Below are 25,192 nucleotides of genomic sequence, written 5' to 3'. Positions count from 1 at the left end.
AAAGGCTCTTTAAAAGAATGACCAAGGTAAGAAACAATCCTTTCAAGGTTCTTTGATTAAAACACCTATGATGAAGATATCAAACAAGAAATTAAGAGGAAAGCTTCCCTGCATGCACAGGACAGGATACAAACAATATGCTATTACTTTAAGCACTGAATTGGATTTTCAAATATAGGAATTGAAAAAAAAAATCATAGAATAAGATACTGTAAAAGATGGTCACCAGCACCATTAGGATCATAAAGATCACATGCAAGTCTCAACAGCTGGAAACCTCAGTTCTGATACAGTAGTTTTCTGGAAACTGAATGGAGAAATTTCCAACAATGCAGACACCAGCTCCAAAGCAGCAGCAGTACAGGGAACAGAAGCAGCATTTCATGACAGAAGATATGATACAGAAAATAGTAGTCCTAGCAGTGGGGTCTAGCAGAAGACTGGAAGAATGGTACACATGACAGAGTTATTCCAATACTAATAGATTCAAGGAAGCTGAATTAGTAAGTTAAGAAGGCCACCTTTAACAAATGTTATTCTCCACCATTATGATTCTTGTTGGTCTCATCATCAGCTGTGGCACTAACAACCACTGCCAAGCCCTATCTGGAAGTTTGTTTTTCCCTTTCCATTTGTAACTCTAGTCATTGACCAGAAGCATAACAAAGATCAGAGCCTTTATAAAATACCAGGAGCTCTTCTAAAGCCACACCATCTAATTTACTGAAGCTGTCTTCCATGGAGCTGGGACATTAATTGCAAATGGCTTGAAACAAACAAAAACCACACACACACAACACATGAGGGATTATCTTAGGCTAACTCCATATAGATCCTTCCATTTTCAGCGGACACCAGAGGTACCTTTACCATGTAAAAAAAAAAATAAAAAAAAAAAATAGCTTAACTCAGTGAAAATTACAAGGGGTGATTTAACCTTTACACCTTTGCTGCAGCTGACATGTCCAAGCTTATAGAATTAGCTGAAAGATTCAAGTTCAAGTATGCATGTACAGGTAAATATTACCAAGTTCACATTCATTTATTAAAAAGAAGATTTTGCAGTGAAATTTGAAAATTTAAAACTGACTTCATAATTAAATGGTTAAATATGAAAATATTTTAAAACATTTACAGCCAAAAAAAAAAAATCTTTCTGCTTTCCTTTTCACAGCACAAACTAGAAACATGTAGTTAAAGAAAAACGGAAGTCGAATGTTTGTAGAATGACGCATTTGAAACTAAGTTTGTTTAAAATGGATGCATCTATTTGCTTTCTTTCCTTTTGCACATACAGCAAATAACCTGTGGAGCAGTCTCTAGTTGGAGAGAAGATTAAATCAAAGGGCAAAAGATATTTTTCATTAAGCCTTGGGTAGAGGAATAAGTCACAGCTACAATGGCATTTTACTCAAAGGAAGTTGCGAAGGTGTCCCAGGTAAGACAACAGTTGTTATTGCTTGCCAATTAGCTCACTCCAGACCAGAAGTCATGATCCACTCCCTCATTTTCAGTCAAACATTAGCCATAGCCTTCAACCTTGAAAAGTCTTACGCAGCAAATATCCTCAAAATTGATCACCTGGTGCCAGGTGTCACCCAGCCAATCAACTTATACTACATTAAATTGTCATCCTCCAAGCAGTTACACAGTAGCTTCATGGGGCAATCTAAGTGACTTAAGCAGAATTTTTTCACACAAAACCACAATAGGGGAAGGTGGGTCCCAAACACTGGTTGTGGTAAAGGGATGGATGACTACTACTCTCAGCAGGGTGTGGTTCTAGAAAGAAGTACTGGCCTCAACAGAAAAAGAGCTTTCCTTAATTCAACTTTATTTGGGATATGCACGTCTTCTAGGCCACACATTAAAAGAACAAACTCCCAAATATGCACAGAGAAATCCAGCAATGTAATAGAAAAGAAAAAAAAAAAATCTTTTCTCTTTTTTGCTCAAGTCAAATTGTATCAATAGGGATGCATAAAAATCAGGAGTTGCTGACCTGCAATTTTGTTCTCCTTTTGTCAAAGGCATTTGCGATGTTGACAACCTGCCTTTGCAACTTGGTACAAATCTATGCAACAGCCTCACAGGTCTTCCCTGCTCTGAACTTCCTCCTTCCATGCTGCATATGCGGGATAGACACTTTCCAAAACAACGTTGGGTTTAGGGTTTTTTTTTGTTTGGTTGGTTTTTTTGGTGGTGGGTGGTTTTTTTGTTCGGGGTTTTCGGTTTTTTTGGTTGGGGGTGGGGAGGGGCATTTCCCCAAGCCAATCTGCCCTTGATCTCAAAGCAAGCTATTTTCAGCCATAAGAAGGATTTCCTACTCTCCTGGAAGACCGCAGGCACCAAATGCATGCATCGCGTGCTCTGATTCATCATATGCTGTATAATAAAACTGGACTCCTTCAGTCTGCTGTTGATCATGCATTTGGATAAGGATGAGAGGCATTTGCATAACCAGAAGCCAGATAGATACATCTCACTGAGCAGGTGTTGCTCTATGTTAAGTTCAATCCACCCCAGGAAATATCAGTGCTAGGCATTCTGAAAATGTCGGTGCTCTCCTCCTTGTGAAGACAATCTTGCAAATTTTATCTTCGTCAGTTTTCCAACTGATGAATGGCAACTTTCCATTCCCCCTTTTACCAGTCCCCCACTAGGGGGCTGTACGGGACAACGCAAATGCATACCAGGCCATAAGGAACACCAGAAGAGATGGCTGCAAAAGCTATTCCAGGCTGTGGTATCTGGTCATTTGCTACCTTTTCTCAACAGATACAGAACAGTTGTCAAACTGATTCATGCACCCAACCATATGTAATTTTGCAGGACATGACTAATTTGATATTTTAAATCACAATTAACTTCTGCACTGGTTCATACCTTGTCATATTTCTGCAACACAGCATTGCCTTGTCTGAAAGGGTCTATTATTTGGGCACAGGCAAAATTATAAAACGATTAAAAGTAACTACCAGAAATAGCTAACAACGGTACTACAGCAAAAGTCACTTTGTTGGCCCAGAAGGAAAAAACCACACATTTTGCTATAATGAATTCACATATGTTTCTCAGGCCACATATCTGTAACATAGGTTGCCATGCCTTTTAAATTCTCTGATCACAACAACTACTATTATAAGCTTTCATTTTTTGTATGCTGCCATAAATCTTAGAAATTCTATGGAATAAAAAGTAGCTGAATAGTGTGTGCACTATACTTTAGTACAAAGCCACATGCTGGAGCCTTTGCTTCTAAACATAAAGACTGACTCACTTGTAAAGTGTTTTGTGCTCTATAGTATTATGTATAAAGACACTGCTGCTGCTTTCCTAAAGGTTGATTTTTTTTTTTTTTCATAAGAGCATCTTACTAAAAATTGGCTAGATATACATATAAATGGTAAACCAGAACCAAAAGCTGGTAAATCTGAAGGTGGTAATTTTTTCTGCAGAAGTTATCCGAGACTGGCAAAATACATTAAAAGTATGTTCAATCTGTGAGCTACCTAGAAGGCAGAAACAGAAGACAAAGCACTGAGGCTGAACTCCATCAGCATGGAGGAAATAGTGGTATAGCAAACATTACAGATGATATTTTTTCCATTTGCATCTTACCTTCACATACAGCTCGTATCGTGCCTTGACTATAGGATTATTCAAGATACTGGTGGCAGTAAGAACACTCTCCCTTTTTATTTGTTCTCTGTAGGCCTAGGAACAAATTTTACAGTGAATAATTATCATACACCTATTACAACTGTCACACAGATTTGAATTCATGGTCAGTTTTTGTAAGGAAAATAATGAATGTATTGCAGCATGAAATGCTCATTCTTAGCGTTTAAGTCCAAACCAGATAATAAGCTCAATTAAGTTTGGTAGTCTTTATAGTTTGTTGGTTTAGCTTGATCAAAAGATATATTCACGTCTTGCTTACATAATTAACTACAACCACACACTTGTCTACAACCACAGTTACCTGTTCTCATCTACAGTTAACGTGCACGCTTTTCCATCACAGCCTAACATATTGTTGAAGATGTCCCTGCTCACTGCAGGGGGTTGGACTAGATGATCTTTAAAGGACCCTTCCAACCCAAACCATTCTATGATTCTATGATATTCCATAATCACAGAAGCTCATATATAAACAAAACATTACTTTGGCAATCTTGCTTACTATGACAACTGTGATTTTTGACACTCACACTACTCTTTCAACCCTTCTACAAACCTTAAAAGTGTATCATTATAAATTGCAACAGGGACCAACACCATACTACTGCTAATTCTAAACTGCTCTCACTTTTCTTCAAATTAAGAAGATAATAGCCAAGCAAAAAAAAGACACAAGGTTTGTTACCTTGCTGGAAACATATGTATTATGTTTTGCAATGTGAGTAACAAAATCTTTCCAACACTTAATGCCACTAAAAAAAAATTCCCATAAAGAAGTCATTCCTAGTAACCTCCTCAGGACTTCCTACTGTCAGCTATTAAGCACACCAACATTTCATTAATTGGGGCTGCTTAAGCACTGACTCCTTAATGAGACATTATGTTTACAAAGCGTAACAAGGACATTCTAGCTTTCTAAAAGAACAAGCAATACCAACAAGAACTTAGAAATTACTTGCACCAAGTACCATAACACTTCTCACATACTATTAGATTATGCTTGCTTCTTTTTTAGCAATGTGTCATATCTTACTTGTTTTCCTTTTGTGTGATCAGGAGATTTTAAGTGCTGCTGAACAGAACTGTGCAATGCAGGAACGTACACACTGCAAGCACTGCAGTGAACAGTCTCAACTTTCATCATATGGTCATCAGCAGTAACCCCTGCCAAAGAAGATGCAACAAATCACGAACACAAAATGTGTTATTCTAAGTGGAACAGGGGATTGGTGTTTTATACCAGAAAATTAGAGCTCTCAGTTGTTAAACATGTCAAACTGAACCACAGGGGAATATTCACCCAAATTCAGGCACCAAAATTAGGCTTTCTGAAGGCAGTGTTGAAGGAGGAAGTTTTTCACTTGGATACTCCAACTCCTTCTCTCAACAGACTATGTATGAGACCCAGGCAATTATGTTTGCTGTCTGAGGTTATGATATATGAACAACTACCTGCCTAAATAGAGGGAAATAAAAATGATACAACAATCAAACTGAACTATTTAATGTAGAAAAATGCCATCTACTTAAAATCAGCAATAACTAATATCCTTAATGCACATTTTAATACAAGAAACAAACAAAGCTTCACCAAAGCAGTTGGATTTACTTTACCCCTCATAAGAACAACCAACTTATTTCCTTGCCTCCTCTCATTACCAGGAAGAAGCACATGAATCCAATTACTCTTGCAATTTTAAATACTAGTTTGCCAACAAAACACTCTGATCATCAAGGCAAACAGGCCCTCCAGTACTTAAAGAAAGTACACGAAAAAAACTTGGGAGATTGTTAAGATGTTGGCTATATCTGTTTTTAAGCAGCTTTTAGCATTTAAATACAAATTAAGGTGATATTCAAATACAGTTATTGCCTAAAGTAAAGGTACTCAAAAGATGTCCCCTCTGGCTCTAACACATCTTTGGAAATCCCTCAGCCGAAGGATACAGTGGAAGGATACAGCACAGCAAGGCAGGGACACAAAAAATGCTCTAGAAAACTGCCTGTAGGGCAACCAAGGGGAAAAAAATTCAGGCCAAGATGCACCTTGGGTAGCCAAGAAAGTGCTCAAACTCCTCCTTTTGTCAGTGTCCCTCAAAACCACAGCAACTATCCCACTTACATTATCCAGATCCTTGCCATCATATTTAACCACTATCACCTTACTGCTTTATTACACGCTCTCTTTCAATCTATCTGCACCCACCTGTTGCCTCTTCTCATACATTATAATGAAAAAGACTGTTGCAAAGCCCACGTAATTCTGTTTGTCAAGTACCTAGCACAATGTTATCTTACTTTCCGAGAAGGCTACCTGGATAGCAAATATAAATAAGGTTTGCTATCTCCCTCTGTGCTTACATTCCACATTATATCAGACATGAAGCAAGGAATCCCAACCAGGTACAAAAAAAGGTGTGAAAACTAATTATTTTAATCCAAACATTTTATCAAATTCAAAGAAGAATGAAAGGAGAGAAGGACAAGCAGAGCTCCACAATATGCACTTTGCCATAAAAAGCATTACTCACCTTCCATTATATCTTTTTCAGCAGCTTGAGCATTTTCTGTTTGGTTACTTGTCTGTTGCTTACGCATAGCTGTCTTCTTGAATTTATTCACCATACACTCCTAAAGAAAATCAGAAAAAAATATTCTAAGACACCTGATGTACAATTGTTTATAGTCCAATAGGAACCTATACTTAAAATATACAGAGCTACAGAATAGCTCTGTAACAAATAGCAATTAATTGCTGTTACTTCTTAAGGCACTACTTTTAATTGTAAAAGTAACAGACTCTGAATTTGCTTCAACTTTTAGAAATAAGTGCTGTGCCAAAAGTCCTCTGCAAAAGGAATAACAATGATAAATTAAGCATATTTTTAAGATAAATGGTAAATTTTAACTACATTCTAATGTAAAAGTATTATATAGATCAAAAACAGTTGTCTTACATGAAGAAATTCCATCACTACTTTGTCAAATTTGGTTTGCTTCTGGATATGATCCAATGTTTCCTGGTGAGCTGCACTCTCCAGATGTGACTCAATTTCTTTTTCTTCAAATGTTCGAAATTTGCAAAATGAGCAAGTAAATGCCATTCTATCAGGAGAAATACATTAAATAATACTTATATTAAAGAAACATTCTTCCCTCTCTCCTCAAAACTATGACGACCTGACAAACCTAACCAGAAAAGGAATGGGAAAAGTGTTCTTTAAAGAAGTCTAAGTGAAGAAGAAAAAAGAAAAAAAAAAATCCAGTATTACACCATTATGAAGGGTAACTGCTACAAGAACAAAATATAAATCAGGCCAGTCTGAGAGTAATGAATTATCTATGCAGAAGATAAAAACTGCTGAAATCAGAAGCTAGCCATCTAAAAGTGACATTATTCTGTGAGTATACCTATCACAGCTCTCTAGTTTGTGTCACCTTTTGTAGTACTTCTCATAGTCAAGCCAGTCCATGATTTCCTAACTACAAATAGTCAAAAGAATTCTTTTAAAGTTCATTTTCCATACAAAAACTATATAGTCTTTGTAAGAAAATATAGCCTCCTCAGTACAATGAGGAAAAGGCACTAATGCTATCATCATATACTGCACCAACATAGAACAGTTTTGTACAGTGCTGGCCATTAGCCCACTTGGCTGTGGCAGGACCAAGAAAAGTTACAGAACTATCTACTTATTTTTGCTACAAACCAGCTCACTATACATATAAAACCAGAATAAAGTCAATTTCTAACAGCTTATTACATCAGCATGAACATGTATTTAACTGAAATATATACTTCAAAAGCAGTACCATTCTAAGCTGCTTCTCAAGGGTGCACTGATGCATTTGTGGGGGAGAAGAGGTTAGGAAATTGTGTCTTTTCTGATACAGCAGAGGCCCAGTGAAACATCCAGTCTTCTAAGCCACAGGATTTGGGGACTGGGTTTTGGTTTGAGGTTTTTTTTTCATTTGTTTGGGTTAGTTTTTTGGTTTTGTTTTGGGGGTGGAGGGGTCTGGGGTGGCAGGGGGAGGGGGTTTTTTCCTCATTTCTTCATTGCATTTTATTTTCCTAAAATCAGTCCAAAGGGGCTTTCAGGAAAGACATATTCTTACAGAAAAATAAAGGGAAAGAAAAACACTGCACAGAAGACAGAAGTTATAGCACAAACCTGTATCCATCACCGTATTTTTCACTGTTTTTTTCCCTTCTACGCCTTTGCTTCTCTCTTCTGGCCTCAATTCGCCGCTTTTCTTCTTCCTCACTTTTAACTTCTCCTTTGCCATCTTAACATATAATAGAAGGATTTTAAAATGCTACATTCAAAAGAAACAAACAAAAAAACCCCAACAAAAAAAAACTCAAACCAACAAACAACTAGTAAAAGTATCTGTCTTTCCTGTCTCCTCCACAAACACCTCAAAATGCAGAGAAAGACCCTATTCCAAAGTGGTTCAATAGCTTATTTAAATGCCAGAGAAGTTTTGCTTTGTTTTCTTCCTCTGAAGACAACCAATTTAAACATTTGCTTCCAACAATGTAAACTTAGTAGTTAAGGGGTTACACTCTAGATTACACTCATAAAAGTAAGGAAATTTAAAGTTAAAGCAAACCTTACCCTGTTATGCCCAGTTATTAAAGGCCTCTTCAAGCAAGTAAAAGGGAAAGGGTACCGAGGGTGCACAGGAAAAACCACATTATTTAAAACTCTCCATGGTTTTAGAGCATCATTGCTACTATCTCTTTACATAAGAAACTATCTAAAGCCATTCTCTTCTGCTGAGAAGGCAGTTTCCAACACCAAAAGCAAAGGTTCTCATAAAGGAGACAAGGCAGTGTTCCATTAAGGTATGGTACCCAACCTGAAATTCCACAACTTTATTATTTTTTTCCCCACTAGACTTCACTTGATTTCACAGAAAAATGTTCCAAAGATTTTCAGCTGAAGAAATAAACCTGTGAAGGAAGAGCCAGCTGAGGGGGGGGCAGAAACCACCACACAACAAAAACCCAAACAAACCTTCAAAGAACTTAATTAAATTATCACCTGGCATGTAAGTAAGAGTACAAACAAATAAATGACTAGAAATTAGTTTTGCAACATTAAAGACTTCTAAGGACATTGACTTTTTGCATAAGCATACTTATGTTTGCCTTTCCTATGTCTGCTTATGGACAAAGGGAAACAATTAAAACTATTATTCAGTGTAGTTTTAGAGCAGGAAAAAGAGGATCACTTCGTTTTCTTTCGCAGTTCAACCTCAGGAGAGAGGTCAGCCTCCATGAAATCTGCCTCCATCCAAACAGCAACAGAAAGGAACACACAGGAAAAAACAAAACAAAACAAAACAAAACACACACAAACAACGAAAACCCCAAAAAGCACAAAACTTGCAAAAAGCTCTGTGGCTCTAGAAGTGTCACTGAGTACTGAAAACATTTCCACCAACTAACAGCTTACACTTCATTCCTGGTTACCCCAAGGTTTTTCATTTTGTAGCAAAGAGTTTCAAAAATTACTCTAATCCAGACAAGAGAAAAACTCCCATCCGAAAGATTTTTTTTTTTTTTTTAAATGCAATTTGAAAACAAAAAAAACAGCCACCCACCCACAGAGGCAATTCCCATTACTAATCTCAGGATTTAAATTTAATTTAGTGCCTTACTACCAACCCTGGAAACATGCGAAGGATCACTTGGTTTAGTGCTGTAAAAATCATCTGGTATGACCTTCTGTGGAGTGAAATACCCCTCAAGCTCACAAATTCAAGTGCCTAGCCTGTTACAAGCTGGGGAATGGAAGCCTGAATCTACATATAAACTGGGACTCCCCAGCGGGGCTCCCACTTTCCTTCAGGGCACTTAGACAAACTTTTAAAAATGAGAAAACCACACAAAATTTAAAAAAAATTAAAATTACTACTATTTCAAGAAAAGAAACTCTCATCAGTTGGCTACAAATTTCCAGCACTCATTAGATCAGATTAGACTACATATGCAATAAGGCAGCACACAAGGGAAAGGGGACTAAAAACAGTTTCAGCTTTAACACTGGATTTCTTTGTGTATGTGTTTGAAATCACTACAATTAATATACACTTTAATTGATTTTATGTAAACTAATAATTAACCTGTTTCACTAAGACTGCACATGAAGTAGACCCCCTGCTCTTGAGAGCAGCTCTCCGAGTTAACTAAATCCACTTTTATAAAAGTGACTCACCTAGGATTTAAGGGTGAGGTTGATCAGCTAATGGGATAAATAATAGGATGTGGTTGAGGAACTGGTGGGATAAACAATATTTAAGCAATGGAATGGCAGAAGACCATTTACATTAATTTCACAAAAATTAAAACAATGACAACATACAGAGGTGATCAGAAAGCAGTCAGACGATAAGCATGTAAAGAACAAAACAAGTGATGGATGGATGTTACAATCATCTTCTCCATGGCCTAAATTTAGATACTCTTTCAAAAAAAAAAAAAAAGTCATGCTACTCAATAACTATTAGAGGTCATACATACAGGCTTACTAAATCTATTCACTCAAAGTCACACAAATACAATACCTACAATACCTTACCTGACAAAGCAAACTGACTTACCTCCAAAAGTCTGATATCCAAGATCATAAGCATCTCTTGTAAAGTCTTCATATATAACAACTGCACCACTTGTGTCCACTTCAATTTCCTAATAAAGTCAAATCCATAAATTTTGTAAGAAAAAAACCAACAAAACAATGCCATTTTAAATCCAGAAAAAGACAGAGCAAATTAGTTTATTTCCAATAATCTGTTACTTACTATTTTTATCAAATATGACAATGGAAGAAAGCAAATTGAGTATCTAGTTAGACTCAGTGTAGAAACACTTCAAGCTGTGCATTCCTCTTTAATGCCTTGAAGTCTTTGTGAATTAGTTTCACAATCAAAATTCTGTCTTCTACATAAATATTCTGACTTCCAATTCAGACTTCTAAATACTTAGTTGAGAATATGTCAATATCGCCACTCAAAAAGGAAAATATCATTCCAGTCTTTCAACATGGAACAAGGATATATATACAGGCTTAGCTTACTAATCACAGTCTTGCATGTTGTTGCAACTGTCTTTCTGTAAGTAGGAACTAATCTCTGTGCCCTATCAGAGAACACCTATTAACACTGGTTCTTTTTTTATTTACCTTCTCTCCTTAATGTGTCTTATGTCTTATCCATTCTCCCTCACTGCTATTTAGTAACCTCTCTGTCATCTTGTATTTAATTTCCCAAGCCACCCAAGCAGGTCATAGGTGTATGAATTCAAGCTGACTACTCATGACAACATGAGATGTGTTCATATGACAGCTCTCTGTGCATTACAATAGGTAGGGTCCACAAATACACTTTAAATTCATTTTCCATGCTATCTGCACAAGCTGTATCTTTCACTCGAAATTAGTACGGATTTCAGACTGCCACCAAAATAAGGCAGCTTTAGATAAAGTAAAGAAAAAGTTATGTTTAGAAAAACTTATAATGTTAAGTGCTTAATTTTTATAACTCTAGCTTAATAATTATTTGTCTTAAGGTATACCATGCAAACTTCTGAAAGAATCACAAGCATTTTCCAATTCTGGGAATCTTTACCTCTATCGTAGAATCCTGGAAGGATGTCTTCATGTCTATAAACATAAAATGAGGAAGAAATAAATAATGCAAAAGTGCTGTCACTGTCAATTCATTTTAAGGCAATAAGAAGTTTAAGAAAAAAATTCAGCTTGTTATGCAGCTAGGACAGTCTACATCTACAATTTATCATATTTTAGTAATAATACTAAATGTAAAATCAGTTATCCTTAGGAATATAAACCAAACAGTCTTCTAGAAGCGATCACCTATATCTAACTCCACAAAACAAGAAATTAAAGACTGAAATTACACTGTAATTTGAGATATATTTTCATACATATATTATATACCAATTGCATCCAATTCTCTGGTAGTTGTCACCCACTTCTTAGTTTTCAACTACATGATACTGCTTAGAGCATCTTTCAATTCAAGTTTCAGAAAATTGTCTTAAGCCACCCGACAGTTTCTTTCCCCCAATCTCAGAGCCACAGGACAGGTTGATTAAAGTGCATTCTCGTAGGTGCTATCTACTCCAATTCTTAAAGTAACTTCAATATTATATAGTACATTGGTCCTTGGATTGTTGAAATCAGTGAGGGGGAACAGATAACCAACTGGAAGTGCTCTGTCTGAAGGTAGTTTAGAAAAGGAGAACCTACAAAAGTACCAAAAGAGGAAGAGCTAAGAGGGAGACCTTTGAGATGCAAGTCTTTTGATATACCTGGAGATGTATTTTACAGATCCATTTTGTCACAACAAAGCTGGCAAGTCCAGCAATAATGTTTCCTACACAAAAGGCAGAGGAACATGTTCTATATACCCAGTGCCCAAAATTTTTATAGTACTGTTGAAGTTAAAGTTAAGGGAACAGTTTTGCAATAGACAGTAGTGGAACTAGAGTTACAGAATCAAAAATAAAATTTTCATGTGGAAGTTTCTGCCAAGTCTGTGCATTTACCTTGCAAGCTTTGAGTTAAAGTAATTTTAAACATTCTTCAGCTGTAATTTGAAACCAAACTAAAAAACACTGCAGATCCAAATTAATGAGAAAATTAGAAGCATAAACAACTAAAATTTGACTGCTGTACATGCTGTTCATAATATTTAATACTCAAGTTTACATTCCCTCAAAGCAAGTAATTTATTCAAACCTCGTAAGTGATTTTTTTCTCCAGCTTTGCCTGCAGTATCAAAATTATTAGTTGTAGGACATCTTTAGGGAAGCTAAACAAACCAAGCACCACTAGTACTTTGCAATCTGTATTTCCAGTTTATCTATCATATTTCCCGTTCTTCTCTTCATTACGCCATTTCATTTACAAGAAGGAGCAATCTCTCTCTGCCTTTCAAACTATTCTGTAACAATTTTCACTGTTTTCTCATTTTGCCTCCCTTTCCCTCTCCTCTTCACCCAGACTTTATGCCTTTATTTTAGCTGCATTGCAGCTGATGTGCTACTTTTTATATCCATCAAAGTATTCAGACAGCAGGGCCCAGGCTCATGCAAGGGCACATTTTAGTATTTGTCAGGCATTGTCACTTAAGGCAACCTGAGATCCGAAATTATTTTCAGTGGTGAAAATTTGCCACCAGAAGTATCATTATAAAGTCTGAATGAAATAGTCTTCAGCAGTATATATTTAAGCGCCTCAAAATATTCAATTTCATTCAGCAAATTATCTTTGCAGTAGAAGAGTTAGAAGAGTAGATTCAGGAAATCTGTTGTGGAATACTTCAAAGGTAGAAAATGAAGAATTACAAAACAGCACATACGGCCCTCTTTTTCAATATTAAAACTAAATAATTCCTAATAAATAAAAAATATTAGTAATTTTAACTTAAGAGTTTTGGCACTTGTTACTTACTAGGTGATTTTTTCTGGCTCAGCTTCAAAATAGGTTTTGTCATTTTGGGTTTCTTGATAAATGTCCCACCAGGTTTGTTATATGGCTGTGGTATCATTTTTCTTTTTATTCCTCTAGCAGCAGCTGCTGCAGGACTGGGTTTGTTATGATAGTCAACAACAATTCCAGGTCTGTGCATTCCTCCAAAGTCTCCCATATGCTGAAAATTTGTGAAATCAAGAGAAAGGTATTAGTATATGAAATCTATATAAATAAAACAATTAGTTGGTACAATACAACTGTGAACTAAGTGTAACCTGCGTTCTAGAGCAAAATGCAGGGGAAATTTAAGCTCCAGGTTTGATGTTGTGTTGTGCAATGGCTTTGTGGGTGTTTGTGCAGTAGAATGAATACATATGTATAAACTGTGTTTCTGCTTATTCAGAACCATTGTCCAGACAATGAACGTGTCTCTAGCCAACCCAGTTTTTGACACTTTTGTCAGCAGCCCTTAAAAAAAAAAAAAACAAAAAAACAAAAAAAACACCAAAAAAAAACAAAAAAAACACCAAAAAACAACCCCACTTCTTTATGCCAAATTATTAGCAGTCATTTGAAAACTGAGTAAAGAAGGTTGTCCAGTGTGGAACAGCGATTAATTGAAGAAAGCTCATTCTTTACTTATCTCTCCACTGAATTCAATAGATTCAGAATTTAAAAGTTGGGCCTGAAGGGAACAATACAAAAACATGGCAGCAATAGGAGTGAAAATTCAGTTGAAAGACTAAAACTTTCTATTATTTCTAAAATGCTGTACAGTCATTTGTGGACACTTGTTTATAAAAGTTAACTCTCTGAAGACATGGAATAAATGAGTAATCTGAAGAGGGAGAATTTAGGTAGCTGCAGTATTTTCAAAAGCGCTAACATCCTTCCTAATATTAACTCAATTATTTGAGTAATAAAGGGCAGAAAAGAGCCCACTGACTGGATGGGTGACTTGGATAAGCAGAAATATTTGTATAGCCATGAGAAGAGAATTAGTATTACACTATCGAAGTTAAAAGAACATAAAAAAACCTTCAACAAACTTTGTGAAAAGTATGACTTTTTTTGAAGCAAATTTTAAATGACAAGACAGAATGTACCAAAACAGGCACTTTTCTTAATCAGAAGTCCATGCAAAAGATCTCCATGTTAATTTATTTAGTTAAGATAGTTACAGAACTACCTAGCATGTACACTTACACCGTACACATATAAATTTGACATGAAGTATGGACTTGGAAAATTTCAAGTACTTTTTTTTTTTTTTAACAGACAGTCTATCTATTAAAGGTGCAATGCATTTTACATATGGTAAGTAGTTTAGCCTTTACGTTCTCCTTTATTACATAAAGGACTAAAAAGATAAATTTCAAAAGAAAAACAAAAAAGAAATAAGGCTACTTTGTTGTAACTCTGCACAAAACTTTCAGATCTTCTGAAAGGATGGCATCCAAGCTTAAGAACCTAACACTTTCAGCTTCACAAGCAGAGAAACATAAAGATTAGAATCCATTTCTCATACCATGCTACATGTTAGCTAGCAGCCATGTGCAAATCTGAGCTAAAATTTGAATATGGCAACTATAGTACTCAAGAATGCTGCAAAGTAGACTTTCTGGAACAAAACCACCACACAATTAGGCATTTAAAAGACCCAGTAAAAAATAATCTTCCTCTACACTTCAAGCTACAAACAAGTTGTATGATTTAATATTAAAGAATTGCTTCCCAAAGAAATATGGCACGCTTAAGAATTTTTAAAGGTAAGTTACACCTAGAGGCACAGGCAGAAAAGTATTCACTGAACTCTTCATTCTCAAAAAAAAAAAAAAACCATAATCAGAATTGGGATTATAAAACCAAGATAAAGGGACACCATCAACTTAAAGTTAGTACTTCTTCAGGATTTTTTTTTATTCTCTTCTGTTGTATTTTTTTTCCCCTAGTTCATTTAACACCACACATTACTTCTCCAAACTGTGATCCACTATTGTGTGTACAGTTAATGTTGCTGTTTCTCGGACATACAGTTTTTATGTCCTACACTGGAAAGGAATCCACTGAAAAGGAGTTAGAACATTAAGTCTTCAAAACAAAATAAATACAAGTAACAGGACTAGGCACACTATCTGGAAATTAATCTCAGTTCTGTGAAAGGACCTGATTTCAAGTTGATGATGCCCCTTTAACCATGTTTTAATTTTCAAAAAGAATCACTGTAACTGCTAACCACCCACCTTTGTCATTTCCTCCCCATCACCCTTCCAGTACACAAGTCAGAGTAAGAATTAAGTTTAAAAGAACACTTGATGTTTGCCAAAGCATGTGTTCAACATATTAAAGAATTAGCTCAACTTTTACCTTTACGGGAAACAAAAACTACTCTAGCATTCACAACCTGGGTTTTATTTTTTGCTTATACATTGCACCTTTAACCTACTCAAAACTTCAAAAGACTTTGAATTAAACTTTTACAATATTCAAGAATTTCCCCACCAGCAGCAAAGATGCTAGTGTTTACAAGGAAAAATGAAAGTCCTTTTAATCCCTTTTAGACCAAACCTATTACTTTTTTCTTCACCTTTCAAACAAAAGGAGAGATTTAACAAACCTTATCAACTAGTCTTCTATTACTCATTACTTTCAACAGAAAGAGGGACTGGGTTCTACTTGAAGACAGCTTCAAGGGGGTAAACAACATTGTCATCAACCATGATAGTTTGCTTGGACAAAAAACCCCACACTGTACTGAACAGTGCATTCATTTTAAAGCAGTGGTCTTGAAAGGGTTTAAAAGAGTGTCTAGTGAAAAGAATCTGAAAAGATTCTGTACTTACTCCTCGGCCTCGGCCTCTGCCTGTTGATGGTCCTCCAAAAGCATCATAGTTTCTGCTTCCAAATCCACTTTCAGGATAAGCAGGCGTTCCTCTCCCCCGAGAGCCTACAGGTGCAGGCTTCATATGGGGTGAAGAAAAACTGCTGTAGGAAGAGTAACTCTCTCTTCCTCTGTCCTCCATAAACCCAGGCCTCAATTTTGAACGGGAGTAAGGTGCTTCCCAGCTAGACCCGCCCTGGTTTCTACCTCCGAAAGAGTCAAGGCTATTCCGGTAGGAGTTGTCAAATCGACCACCATAACTACCTCCGAAGCGGCTTTGTTCGGGTTCATTATAACCATAGCCAGATCTGTACAGATCTCGCCCACCCAGAGAAGACCCGGAGTCGTAAGACTCATAAGGTCCAAACCTGGAAAAGTTGCACAGTGAGGAGAAAAAAAAGTAAGCTTACTAATGTTATACATTTCAAAAGACAAGTTATCAGTTGACATTTATCAACTAAAATCAATTTATTACTATACTGGTCTGTACAGTTGTGTTATTGTTTAATCTTGATTAGGGCTGGGCAAATCACACTATGACCAGATAGAAAGCTATCTGAGCCATTTTTGCTACAAACAATTCTAAAGTTCAGTATGCCTGAACTTTGTTTAATTAAAATTTTCAGCAACATTTATTTACTAAAATATTGTTAGAGCCCAGCCCTAGTCTCACAAAAATAATCACCTGCAGACATTCATAGGCTAGTCAAACTCTCCTTTCTTCAAAATCATGCCCTCATATTCTAACAGTTAAACAGCAGTTAAAAGGCGGCTTAGTTCTGAACTGAGGAAAAAAAAACAAAAACTTTTTTTTTTTTTAAAGTGGTACAGTTGTAAATCTTAAACACCCCACAGTTCTAATTTTACAGGAAAAATACACGTGCTCTTCCATTCATATTTGTACTTTTTGGAAATTTTCTTTCCTGTAAAATTCAGTCTCCCAATCAAAGAGTTCATGATCTTCAGCGTATCCATCTTTCACTTGCAGACCATTAAGTCTAGCAACTCAGGATTTTTAAAGTCTACCCAATGCATGCATAGTGGACAAGACAACAGTCCTTGGAATTTCATAGTAGGGTAACAAGGAACTGAAATCTTTAGTTATTTACCAAGAGTTTGCTTTACCAGGGGTTGGGGAAGGGAGCATCAGGCTAGAAATCATCAATATTTGTAACCACTTGGAAGGGAAACACATTAGTGTCCCTGAAGGGTTATAATAGGGTGATTCAGCAGGAGTTGGGAAAGACAACCCCTTGACTGATAAAATATAAACCAGAACAGACTCAAATTACTAACTGTATCTACAGTAAACTGAATGCCTTAATTTTAAAATATGTTAGTCTCAGAAGACCCACAGCTACAGAGAAAATGACGCTATCTACAGAAAGAGCCCATGCACAATATTAACGTTACATGGCAAGAGACATTTCGGTGTTGAAGTAGTCATTCAACCTCAATCATATGCAGATTACTATATGGTAGGTACAGCTCATTCCTGAATCTCTGCTCAGACTTTTAAGTCAATCTTAATGTTCATCATTAAACAAATTATACTTAACTAAAATGTTTAACAGAACCGTGCAGCAAAACACAACACTTCTCCAGCCTCCCTACTTAGTACTGTCCTTGCCCAGTGGCACTACAGTGACTACAGACAAGAATCATACAGTAGTCTGACTACAGCCAGAGAATTCAAGGGCGCACACAAGAAAACCATCAGATTATCTAAGTTTTCTTCACATTTTATTTCCTCCAAGATAGAATCACTACTCTGAAAAGCATGCTTCTTTGAATACAATGTTAAGACCTAAATCAAATCAGCTGCTCCCTATGGTTTTTATCTGAAAGAGCAACAGTAATAGTATCCTAGCATTAAATACACAACTTTAAGACCACTGCATCAGAATTTTTATTTTTAGACCAATCCATCTTGCAAAGCAGCCCAGAACGTGTACGCAGTTTTGAGTGTAATCAGTACCTGCCAATGAAATAATCTGGACATGACTTTCAGATTCAATACCAAGATCATTTGAGCACTGCACATTCAAACCAAAGAACACATACCCTAAATGTTCCTTGAAAACGGAATGTTGATAGATTCAGTCTAAGGTACTAAACCAGTTAGGTCTAGTCTGCTATGTCAGAAATGGTATATCAGGCCAATCAGCTACAAATTGCTAGCCATTACTGAAAAATAAAACTTTTTGCATTTTCATTCAAAAGACGCATTGTTTCACTGTCAAACTTTTCCACAAAAATGCTGATTATTACAAGAATCTAACTCTTACAGTTTGGTATTTGCCAGTATTTATCGAACATTAAGACTCAGAATGAAAGTGTTCATATAAAATCATAACAACATGCCTCAGGAACACTTAAGTTAGAAGATAGAATGATTTAAACTTAAATTGGGTTTGATCAATTCTTGGGACAACTGAAGGATTATTTTACCTGTTACCACCACCACCACCTCCTCCGCCTCCACCTCCATGACTCTCCATCCCATAGGATTGGTTAAGGTAAGAGTCCATGGATCGTGGGCCACCATAGCCTCCATGCCCATAATCACGGTCCATGTCTAAAAAAAGAGCAGAAAAATGTTTATAAAGAAAGCAAGCAAGAAGCCTTATTAAGTAAACTAGTTTAAGTTCTTAAGTAAAAGGTTTACTCTTTGCCACAGTGTTTCAAACAAAACACAAAACTGCCAGTTGTAAACCAATTTCGACACAGTGCTTAGGGAAGCTGTGTATCTTTGTCATCATGTGAGCACCTCTTAACTGAAATCAAGTTCGTATTTGTTCCCAGTAGTGGATACTCGGGATTATTGTTCCATCAGCTGGAATTTGGATGCAAGTTAAATTAGGAGAATTAAATGAAGAAGCCCTAAAGAGAACATGTCAAAGTTAGTGGAGAATTAAGGCCACTTCCCACCCTTTAATAATACACACAGCTCACACTGAATACCAGAAGAAGCCTTCACTCACATTGACCGAGACCCTGGGTCAAGGTTACAAGCTGTCGTGCTACAGTGCAGACTCTGTATATAAGCTACAGTCAAACAAAAGAATTTTCTCCCATCTAGCACAAACAAAAATCCACCCAAATAAGCACTGAGTTGCAGTTCACCAACTGCACTATGTTGGTATTTCATAGCTGAACTATGTCACTTCATGACCTCTTTGTATCTTGTAATGAAGTCTGGCAAAAGAGCCACCTTCTTCCTCAACACTAGAAGTCCTATGTAAAAGTTCTGGTTAAATAACCACTCGAACTCAAAGCACTAAAACAGTGTCATAGATCTGCATAATGAGTATGATCCGCTGTTTTCCTGTCACATACACAATTTGGACTTCACTGGCATTCTAGTGACCAAAACTCTTCCCGGTACCAACCAACACTAACTTTTGGATAATACAAAGAAAGCCTGGCAAGTCAAGCCTCACAGAAAAGGTAACTCAGAGAAGGGAAACACAGCGAACACAGGAAGGATAAAAATAAAACCACACAGACTTATACTCTCTCTTGTCAGAGTGGACTTTATACATTTCAAAATCTCCAAGTGTAAACCATTGACTTTTCCAGAACAGGACAACAAACTCACTTGAAATTGTAAGGAATTTTCCTGTTTAAAGAAACACAGTAATTTTCCATGCATATCATTGCATGAAAATAACTGTAGTGATGAAAATAAGTATATATACTATTTCCTGTTTGTACCTGCTTCTTGTTAGCACCAGGCAGCCACCGTAATTTACTTTCTTACATGTGTCAACAACAAGAGTTCTGCAGATGGTATTAAGCTGACTGTATCACTTTTACACAGATGTTCTTAGCATGCCTGAATAGAGACTCCAACAAATGAAGATCTCCTCATGATTTTTTTTTCTTCTAATGATCATAGGTACTTTGTAAACAATTAAAGATGATACTTCTGAAACAAACAAACAAAACTCTGAACATGGAAGTCACACTGCAACTTTCCATATGGCAAACATACAATAAAGATTCTGCAGCAAAGCACAAAAAAAGCTTTTCAAAATACTGATCATGTAGCACTGCACAGCATCAACTTAAATTGCAAAAAGTTACTCTTTAAAAAAAATGGCTGAGGCTTTTAATAGAAACATCTAATACTCCTCTCTGGTGTGACTGCATGATCTACCACCTAATCCAGTGGCATACCCTCAAGACTGCCTACATAAAGATGCAGGCCAGTAAAAAGAGTAAGGTAGTCAATAAAATAAATTCAGCTTCACAAAAATTAAGGTTAGATGATCCCATGGTCAATCTTAGATCCAAGGGTGGTGGTTGTTTTTTTTTATATACAGTATATCTAATCAAAAGACACTGACATTCCGAAAACTGAAATACCTGACCTGAAAGCACCCAATAATTTACCCTAGTTTCACCAGCTCCCTATTATCTACAGACCCTGAGATGGCACAAAGGTAATTAGGTTAAGAGTAGAAGAGGTGAATCAAATCATTCAACAAGGAAGAACACAACAGACTGTCAAGATTCCTGCCACTGCAATCCAATTCCATTACAGTGTAGGAAGTAGTGACCTATGCCAGAAGTTCACTAGTGGGAAAAACATAAAAACATCCACAGGCAGAAGAACTCTTCCAAAAAATGTTTTGAAGCATAGTTTTGAAATAAATTTTTAGTCTAAAATTTTTAGCATGAAAGCAAATACTAGAATACGGTTTACAATCACAGGATAACTTCTGACATCCACTTTTGCTCAACACTCTCCCTACTCATCCACGGTTCACGTTATCTAACATCAGCAGTCTTGCTGTAGAGCTATGCCAGTCCCTAAATCCTCAAATCACTGCCTTTAGGACATCACCACCTCCTCCATAACAGTGAACAACTCACTCATCCTTTCCAGACTCACTGCACCGCATTCACCTACATTATAATATACTCACATTTGAAGAGGTTTAACGGATACAAAAGGTACAAAGAAGCAAAGAGGGATGATCACTTGCATGATTTTCTACTACAAGAAACTGGAGGCAGAAAATGAAACTTAAAAATAAAAAGCTAAAAAATTAATGGGATCTTTTTTCACAAAACAGGTACTTAAGCCTGGAACTGCTCTGTGACAAGAGGTTACTAAAAATGTACATGGATTTAAGAAAGAAATTAGATAAATCCACTGACAAGAAATTCAAAGGATGTCAAACATAAAGACTATGTCTCTGGTTCAGAAAGCCTCCATGCTGCAAACCAGTGAAGTCGTATAAATATACTGAAGGAGTACTTGTACAACTCCGTCCACATCTCCAAACAGACAGTGACGTACTGTATGTTGGTGACATGGGACAGACATAACTTTGATCCAACCTAATGAAGGTGATCTTATGATCTCCTTCCAGCTATTTAATTAACTGTTTCAGATTGCTAAGCAGTTAACCTGTCTTTCCAACCACTGGCCTCCTGGTTCAGTCATTTTGTCAGCAGCAAACTTTACCGAAGATTTACAGATTTTACACTTCATGCACGGAGCTTGACAAAGATAATGCATTCAAATTAAGTGCAGTATTTCTTCAGATATTAAGCTTTTCTTTACTCTGAAAGTCTGTTCTCCAGATAGGCTTTATCCTAAAAAGGTGAAAAATGTATAAGACAACAGTAAATGTTCACTTAAGTGAACCAAAATAAAAATATTTCAATTTTTAAATGTAGTAGCTGAAAAATAATCACTTGCACAGCTTTAATTATTACAATCTCAAGGTAAACAGCTTTTTAGCTGACAAACCTCACAACCACAGACATCAAAATCCACTCGCACTGGCCTCTTTCACACTTTAGATTCTTCTTCTCCTACCTAAAGCAAGACAGAGGGACATGGAACATTAAAAAAGCTGTATCTGCACAGAACGATTTCCTCTGCCTGTAGCCTGCTCCCCATTCACCATTATGTTAGCTCTAGCTGTCACCACCAGCTCAGACACATAGAAGTTGCCTGTCTGCCTGCAGCAGAATCTGCAAACTATTTAGACTAAATGTGAAATTGTTTCACATGCTAGGAGAACATGTGCTTAAGCACTAGAGAAGAACCACCAGGAATTGTATTGCAGTGTCTCACACTGAAAATTCAAAAGTATAGTATTTCATTTAAGTTTAAATAGTAACCATTTATCAAAGAAACCTTTGAAGAAATATTATATCTGTGTATCTATGAATACTACAGAGTAAAAAAGAGAAAGGAAAAAAAAAAAACGTGGTTCATATTTGCTCCTAAAGTTTAAAAACGAAAGAGTAAATCGCTTGAACTGATGAAGGCACTGACAAAGTATCTGAAACAGAGTTTGCTGAAGGAATAAATCAGGTTTTGGTATCTGCAGCCTCTTGCATAAATACAGTATAGATGAATGAGCTGTTGAACTAAAGCACAGAAATAGAATTGCAAAGAACAATCTCACTTTTCATTTCTAGATCATACTTAAAGTCTACAGGGGCAGGGGAGAGAAGAGTTATGTCAAAGGAGAAAAAATATATTACCTCTAAAATAAAAAAGAATGGGACACTAAGAAAGATATGTTCAATTTACAAATTAAAATGTTGATGTACATGTACTCCTTCAGATTAAAAAAAAAGTTGTATCTGGTGCAAAGATCATTTAAAATAGCTGCAAAATAAATCTCAATAGGCAGCAAAGAAAAATCAAATTTTCCTTAGGAAAAGAACTAGGAAGTTAAACATGTAGTAGATAAGACTCAGAATCCCTTGGTACAAAGGACTCCATTTAAAAGAAAAAGCTTAAGATCAGAGAACATTGAAACCATATTCACAGCACAAAGAAGGGAAATAATTTTCAATAGTGTTCTCCGTGTAGAGCACATGAAAAGGCTAGGATGATGAGAAAAGAGAAAGACCTTGCAGCAATAAATAATAAATGAAAAAATAAGCTTCAGTAAAATAAAAATAACCTTGAAACAATAAAAAAAAACCACAACAGAAGTACCAGCTTGAAACAAGCTGAAGTTCCCTATATTTTAAATTCATAATCCACAATGACTACAACAAGCTTAAAGATCCATTGTGCAATACTAAGCAACATTTTTTCCAGGCACATTACCTTTTTCATAACAGTATGCCTGCTTTAAGTTTACAACCTTGTCATTAGATAGAGGAGTTTTGACACATCAAGTCCCACGCAAAACAAGGAACCAATCCAACAATGTAGATGAATTTTAGGAATAGCAGTAAAAGCCATTTCCCCTTCTAGATCAAAAGGACAATAGTTACAGTAATCAAAATGTTAACATGAATAGTTAATATTATTTCTGTTAATAATATTAACAGAATTTATTCTACAGGCCATGTCATCTCCACCTCAAACCAAGTCATCAGCAAGGGACAATGGTGCAATTACAGCAGTCATCAGCCACCCAATGAAAAGTGCTTCATGCTGGCTGAAAGTTTCCAACAGGAAGAATCTTGCCAAGAACTCAAATGAACACTGGGCAAAGATGAAAACTCTCAACATCCATCCTCTGTTGCCATCTACTGGACCCCTACAAAATAGCCTTTAGCCCACTGTACAGAATCAGAGTAAGACAAAGGTTTATGCATGCCTTACTAATGTACATACACTGCATAAACATTAATGTTAAATGTTTTAAGCTGCATACATCATAATTAAACTTCTTTAAGAATTATGAATAATAGAAAGCTTAATTATCACAATGACAACTATTATTACAGAGGTACATGAAAGGACCAATCTAATTGTACAACATACATTTAATTGGTTACTTCCCATAGGATGAGCCTGGATTTACTTTAATACTACTGTCATTAGATCTCAGAAAAGCAGGTTCTGGTTAATGGCTACAGTGAATATTCCAATAAGATACTTAAACTGCCACATAAGAAGAATCCTTTTCTACTAAAAATCTAAAGGACATTTAATTTGGAATCAATACACAAGATTAAAAAACAGGGCCATAGTCTTAATTTATTTTACTATGAAGAAAGATAAATGCAAATTAGTATCATTGGCAAAAAAGCTAAGACTCAAGGAATGTATCATAAAAATTATCATAGTGCAATCAAAGATGTCTGTAATCCAACGTGTTATTTCTGTATAACAGCCAGCAAGAGAGTATCAAGAGATCCAACAGCAAACGCTTATTTCATGATGTCTGTAAATGAAGCTTGGGTACAGTTTATGGTAAATTTTTTATATTAACATCCTTTTAGTACTTGCTTGCATGCTGGTGAGAGATGTCAAATCATTTCTTGAGTCTTACTAAACTCATAACCTTAATCATCTTACAAAAATATGTGCATTCGTTTTTGTTGTATCTATGTGGCATTTTTGATAGTGTAAAAGCAAAAGCTAGCTTTTGCTGTATCATATATACTTTATGTGCTTTCTATATTCCTTCCCAAACTATTAGTTAAGGTAAACTTAAAAAAAAAAGAAAAAAAAATCAAGCTATTCCAGGTTCTGTTTTTTCCATGTCTGTATAAGAGGGAGAAACATCCTCTTTCAATAGAAGTAGCAAGAATCAAATACAGCAGTCCATAAGAAAACAAAATACTGATTTATGCAAAAAGCATCATCATAAGAAAAGTCTGTATTTCCCCCCCCATCCCCACTCCTTGATCTCACAATTTTGATTTGGAACGTGCAGGAGTTCATGTTGACATGCCCAAGATGAAAATCAAGTCTCACTCCCAGCCAGTTATAACTCCTCCAGAAAACAACATGTGCAGTCAAACCATATTACGTACTTTTAATAACCCGTTTGTTTTTTGTTTTTGTCAACACTGACTGTTCAGCCCCAACGCTTTTTACAGGTTAGACGTATTTATAGCTCATACCTGAGACTGACCCACTGGGCATGTTCACACCACAATGCATGGGGGTATCTGGGAATCTCCAATCTCTGTCTTCAGCTGGAGAGGATGGGTCAGTGAGAATGACTTAGTGCTTAGCAAGAGCTGGACGGGAGAGACAGGGAGCCGCAACAAGAGGCGGCTCTCTCTCCTGTCGGATCTCCAGTCTCCTGACACGACCCCCTCACGGAGCTCGCCCCGAGCTCCCCCCGTCTCTGCCCGCGCCGCCCCCGCCCGCCACCTCCCCCTCGCCCCCCGCTCG

The 25,192-nt window shown here is 36.4% G+C and overlaps 1 protein-coding gene across 2 annotated transcripts in view; it reads right to left on the bottom strand.

Moving 5' to 3' along the window:
• The window catches only part of ZNF326 (zinc finger protein 326), a 29,475-nt gene that overhangs the window by 3,940 nt on the left and 343 nt on the right, over nucleotides 1-25,192 (bottom strand). The window contains exons 2-12 of one of the 2 annotated variants that reach the window (XM_010582608.1): nucleotides 24,916-24,990; nucleotides 18,523-18,649; nucleotides 16,034-16,439; nucleotides 13,170-13,368; nucleotides 11,320-11,354; nucleotides 10,294-10,381; nucleotides 7,857-7,971; nucleotides 6,642-6,789; nucleotides 6,216-6,315; nucleotides 4,718-4,848; nucleotides 3,622-3,717 (exon numbers count right to left, since the gene is read on the bottom strand). In XM_010582608.1, the coding sequence (XP_010580910.1) occupies nucleotides 3,622-3,717; nucleotides 4,718-4,848; nucleotides 6,216-6,315; nucleotides 6,642-6,789; nucleotides 7,857-7,971; nucleotides 10,294-10,381; nucleotides 11,320-11,354; nucleotides 13,170-13,368; nucleotides 16,034-16,439; nucleotides 18,523-18,649; nucleotides 24,916-24,990 (1,520 nt within the window). The remainder of the gene's footprint in view (nucleotides 1-3,621; nucleotides 3,718-4,717; nucleotides 4,849-6,215; nucleotides 6,316-6,641; nucleotides 6,790-7,856; nucleotides 7,972-10,293; nucleotides 10,382-11,319; nucleotides 11,355-13,169; nucleotides 13,369-16,033; nucleotides 16,440-18,522; nucleotides 18,650-24,915; nucleotides 24,991-25,192) is intronic. The other variant, XM_010582609.1, reaches the window with a different exon arrangement.

This window comes from Haliaeetus leucocephalus, unplaced genomic scaffold (assembly GCF_000737465.1).
Source record: "Haliaeetus leucocephalus isolate CR32 unplaced genomic scaffold, Haliaeetus_leucocephalus-4.0 Scaffold848, whole genome shotgun sequence".
Classification (NCBI taxonomy): Eukaryota; Metazoa; Chordata; class Aves; order Accipitriformes; family Accipitridae; genus Haliaeetus; species Haliaeetus leucocephalus.
Note: the sequence above shows the minus strand (reverse complement) of the source record. Positions and strands in the feature narration are given on the sequence as shown.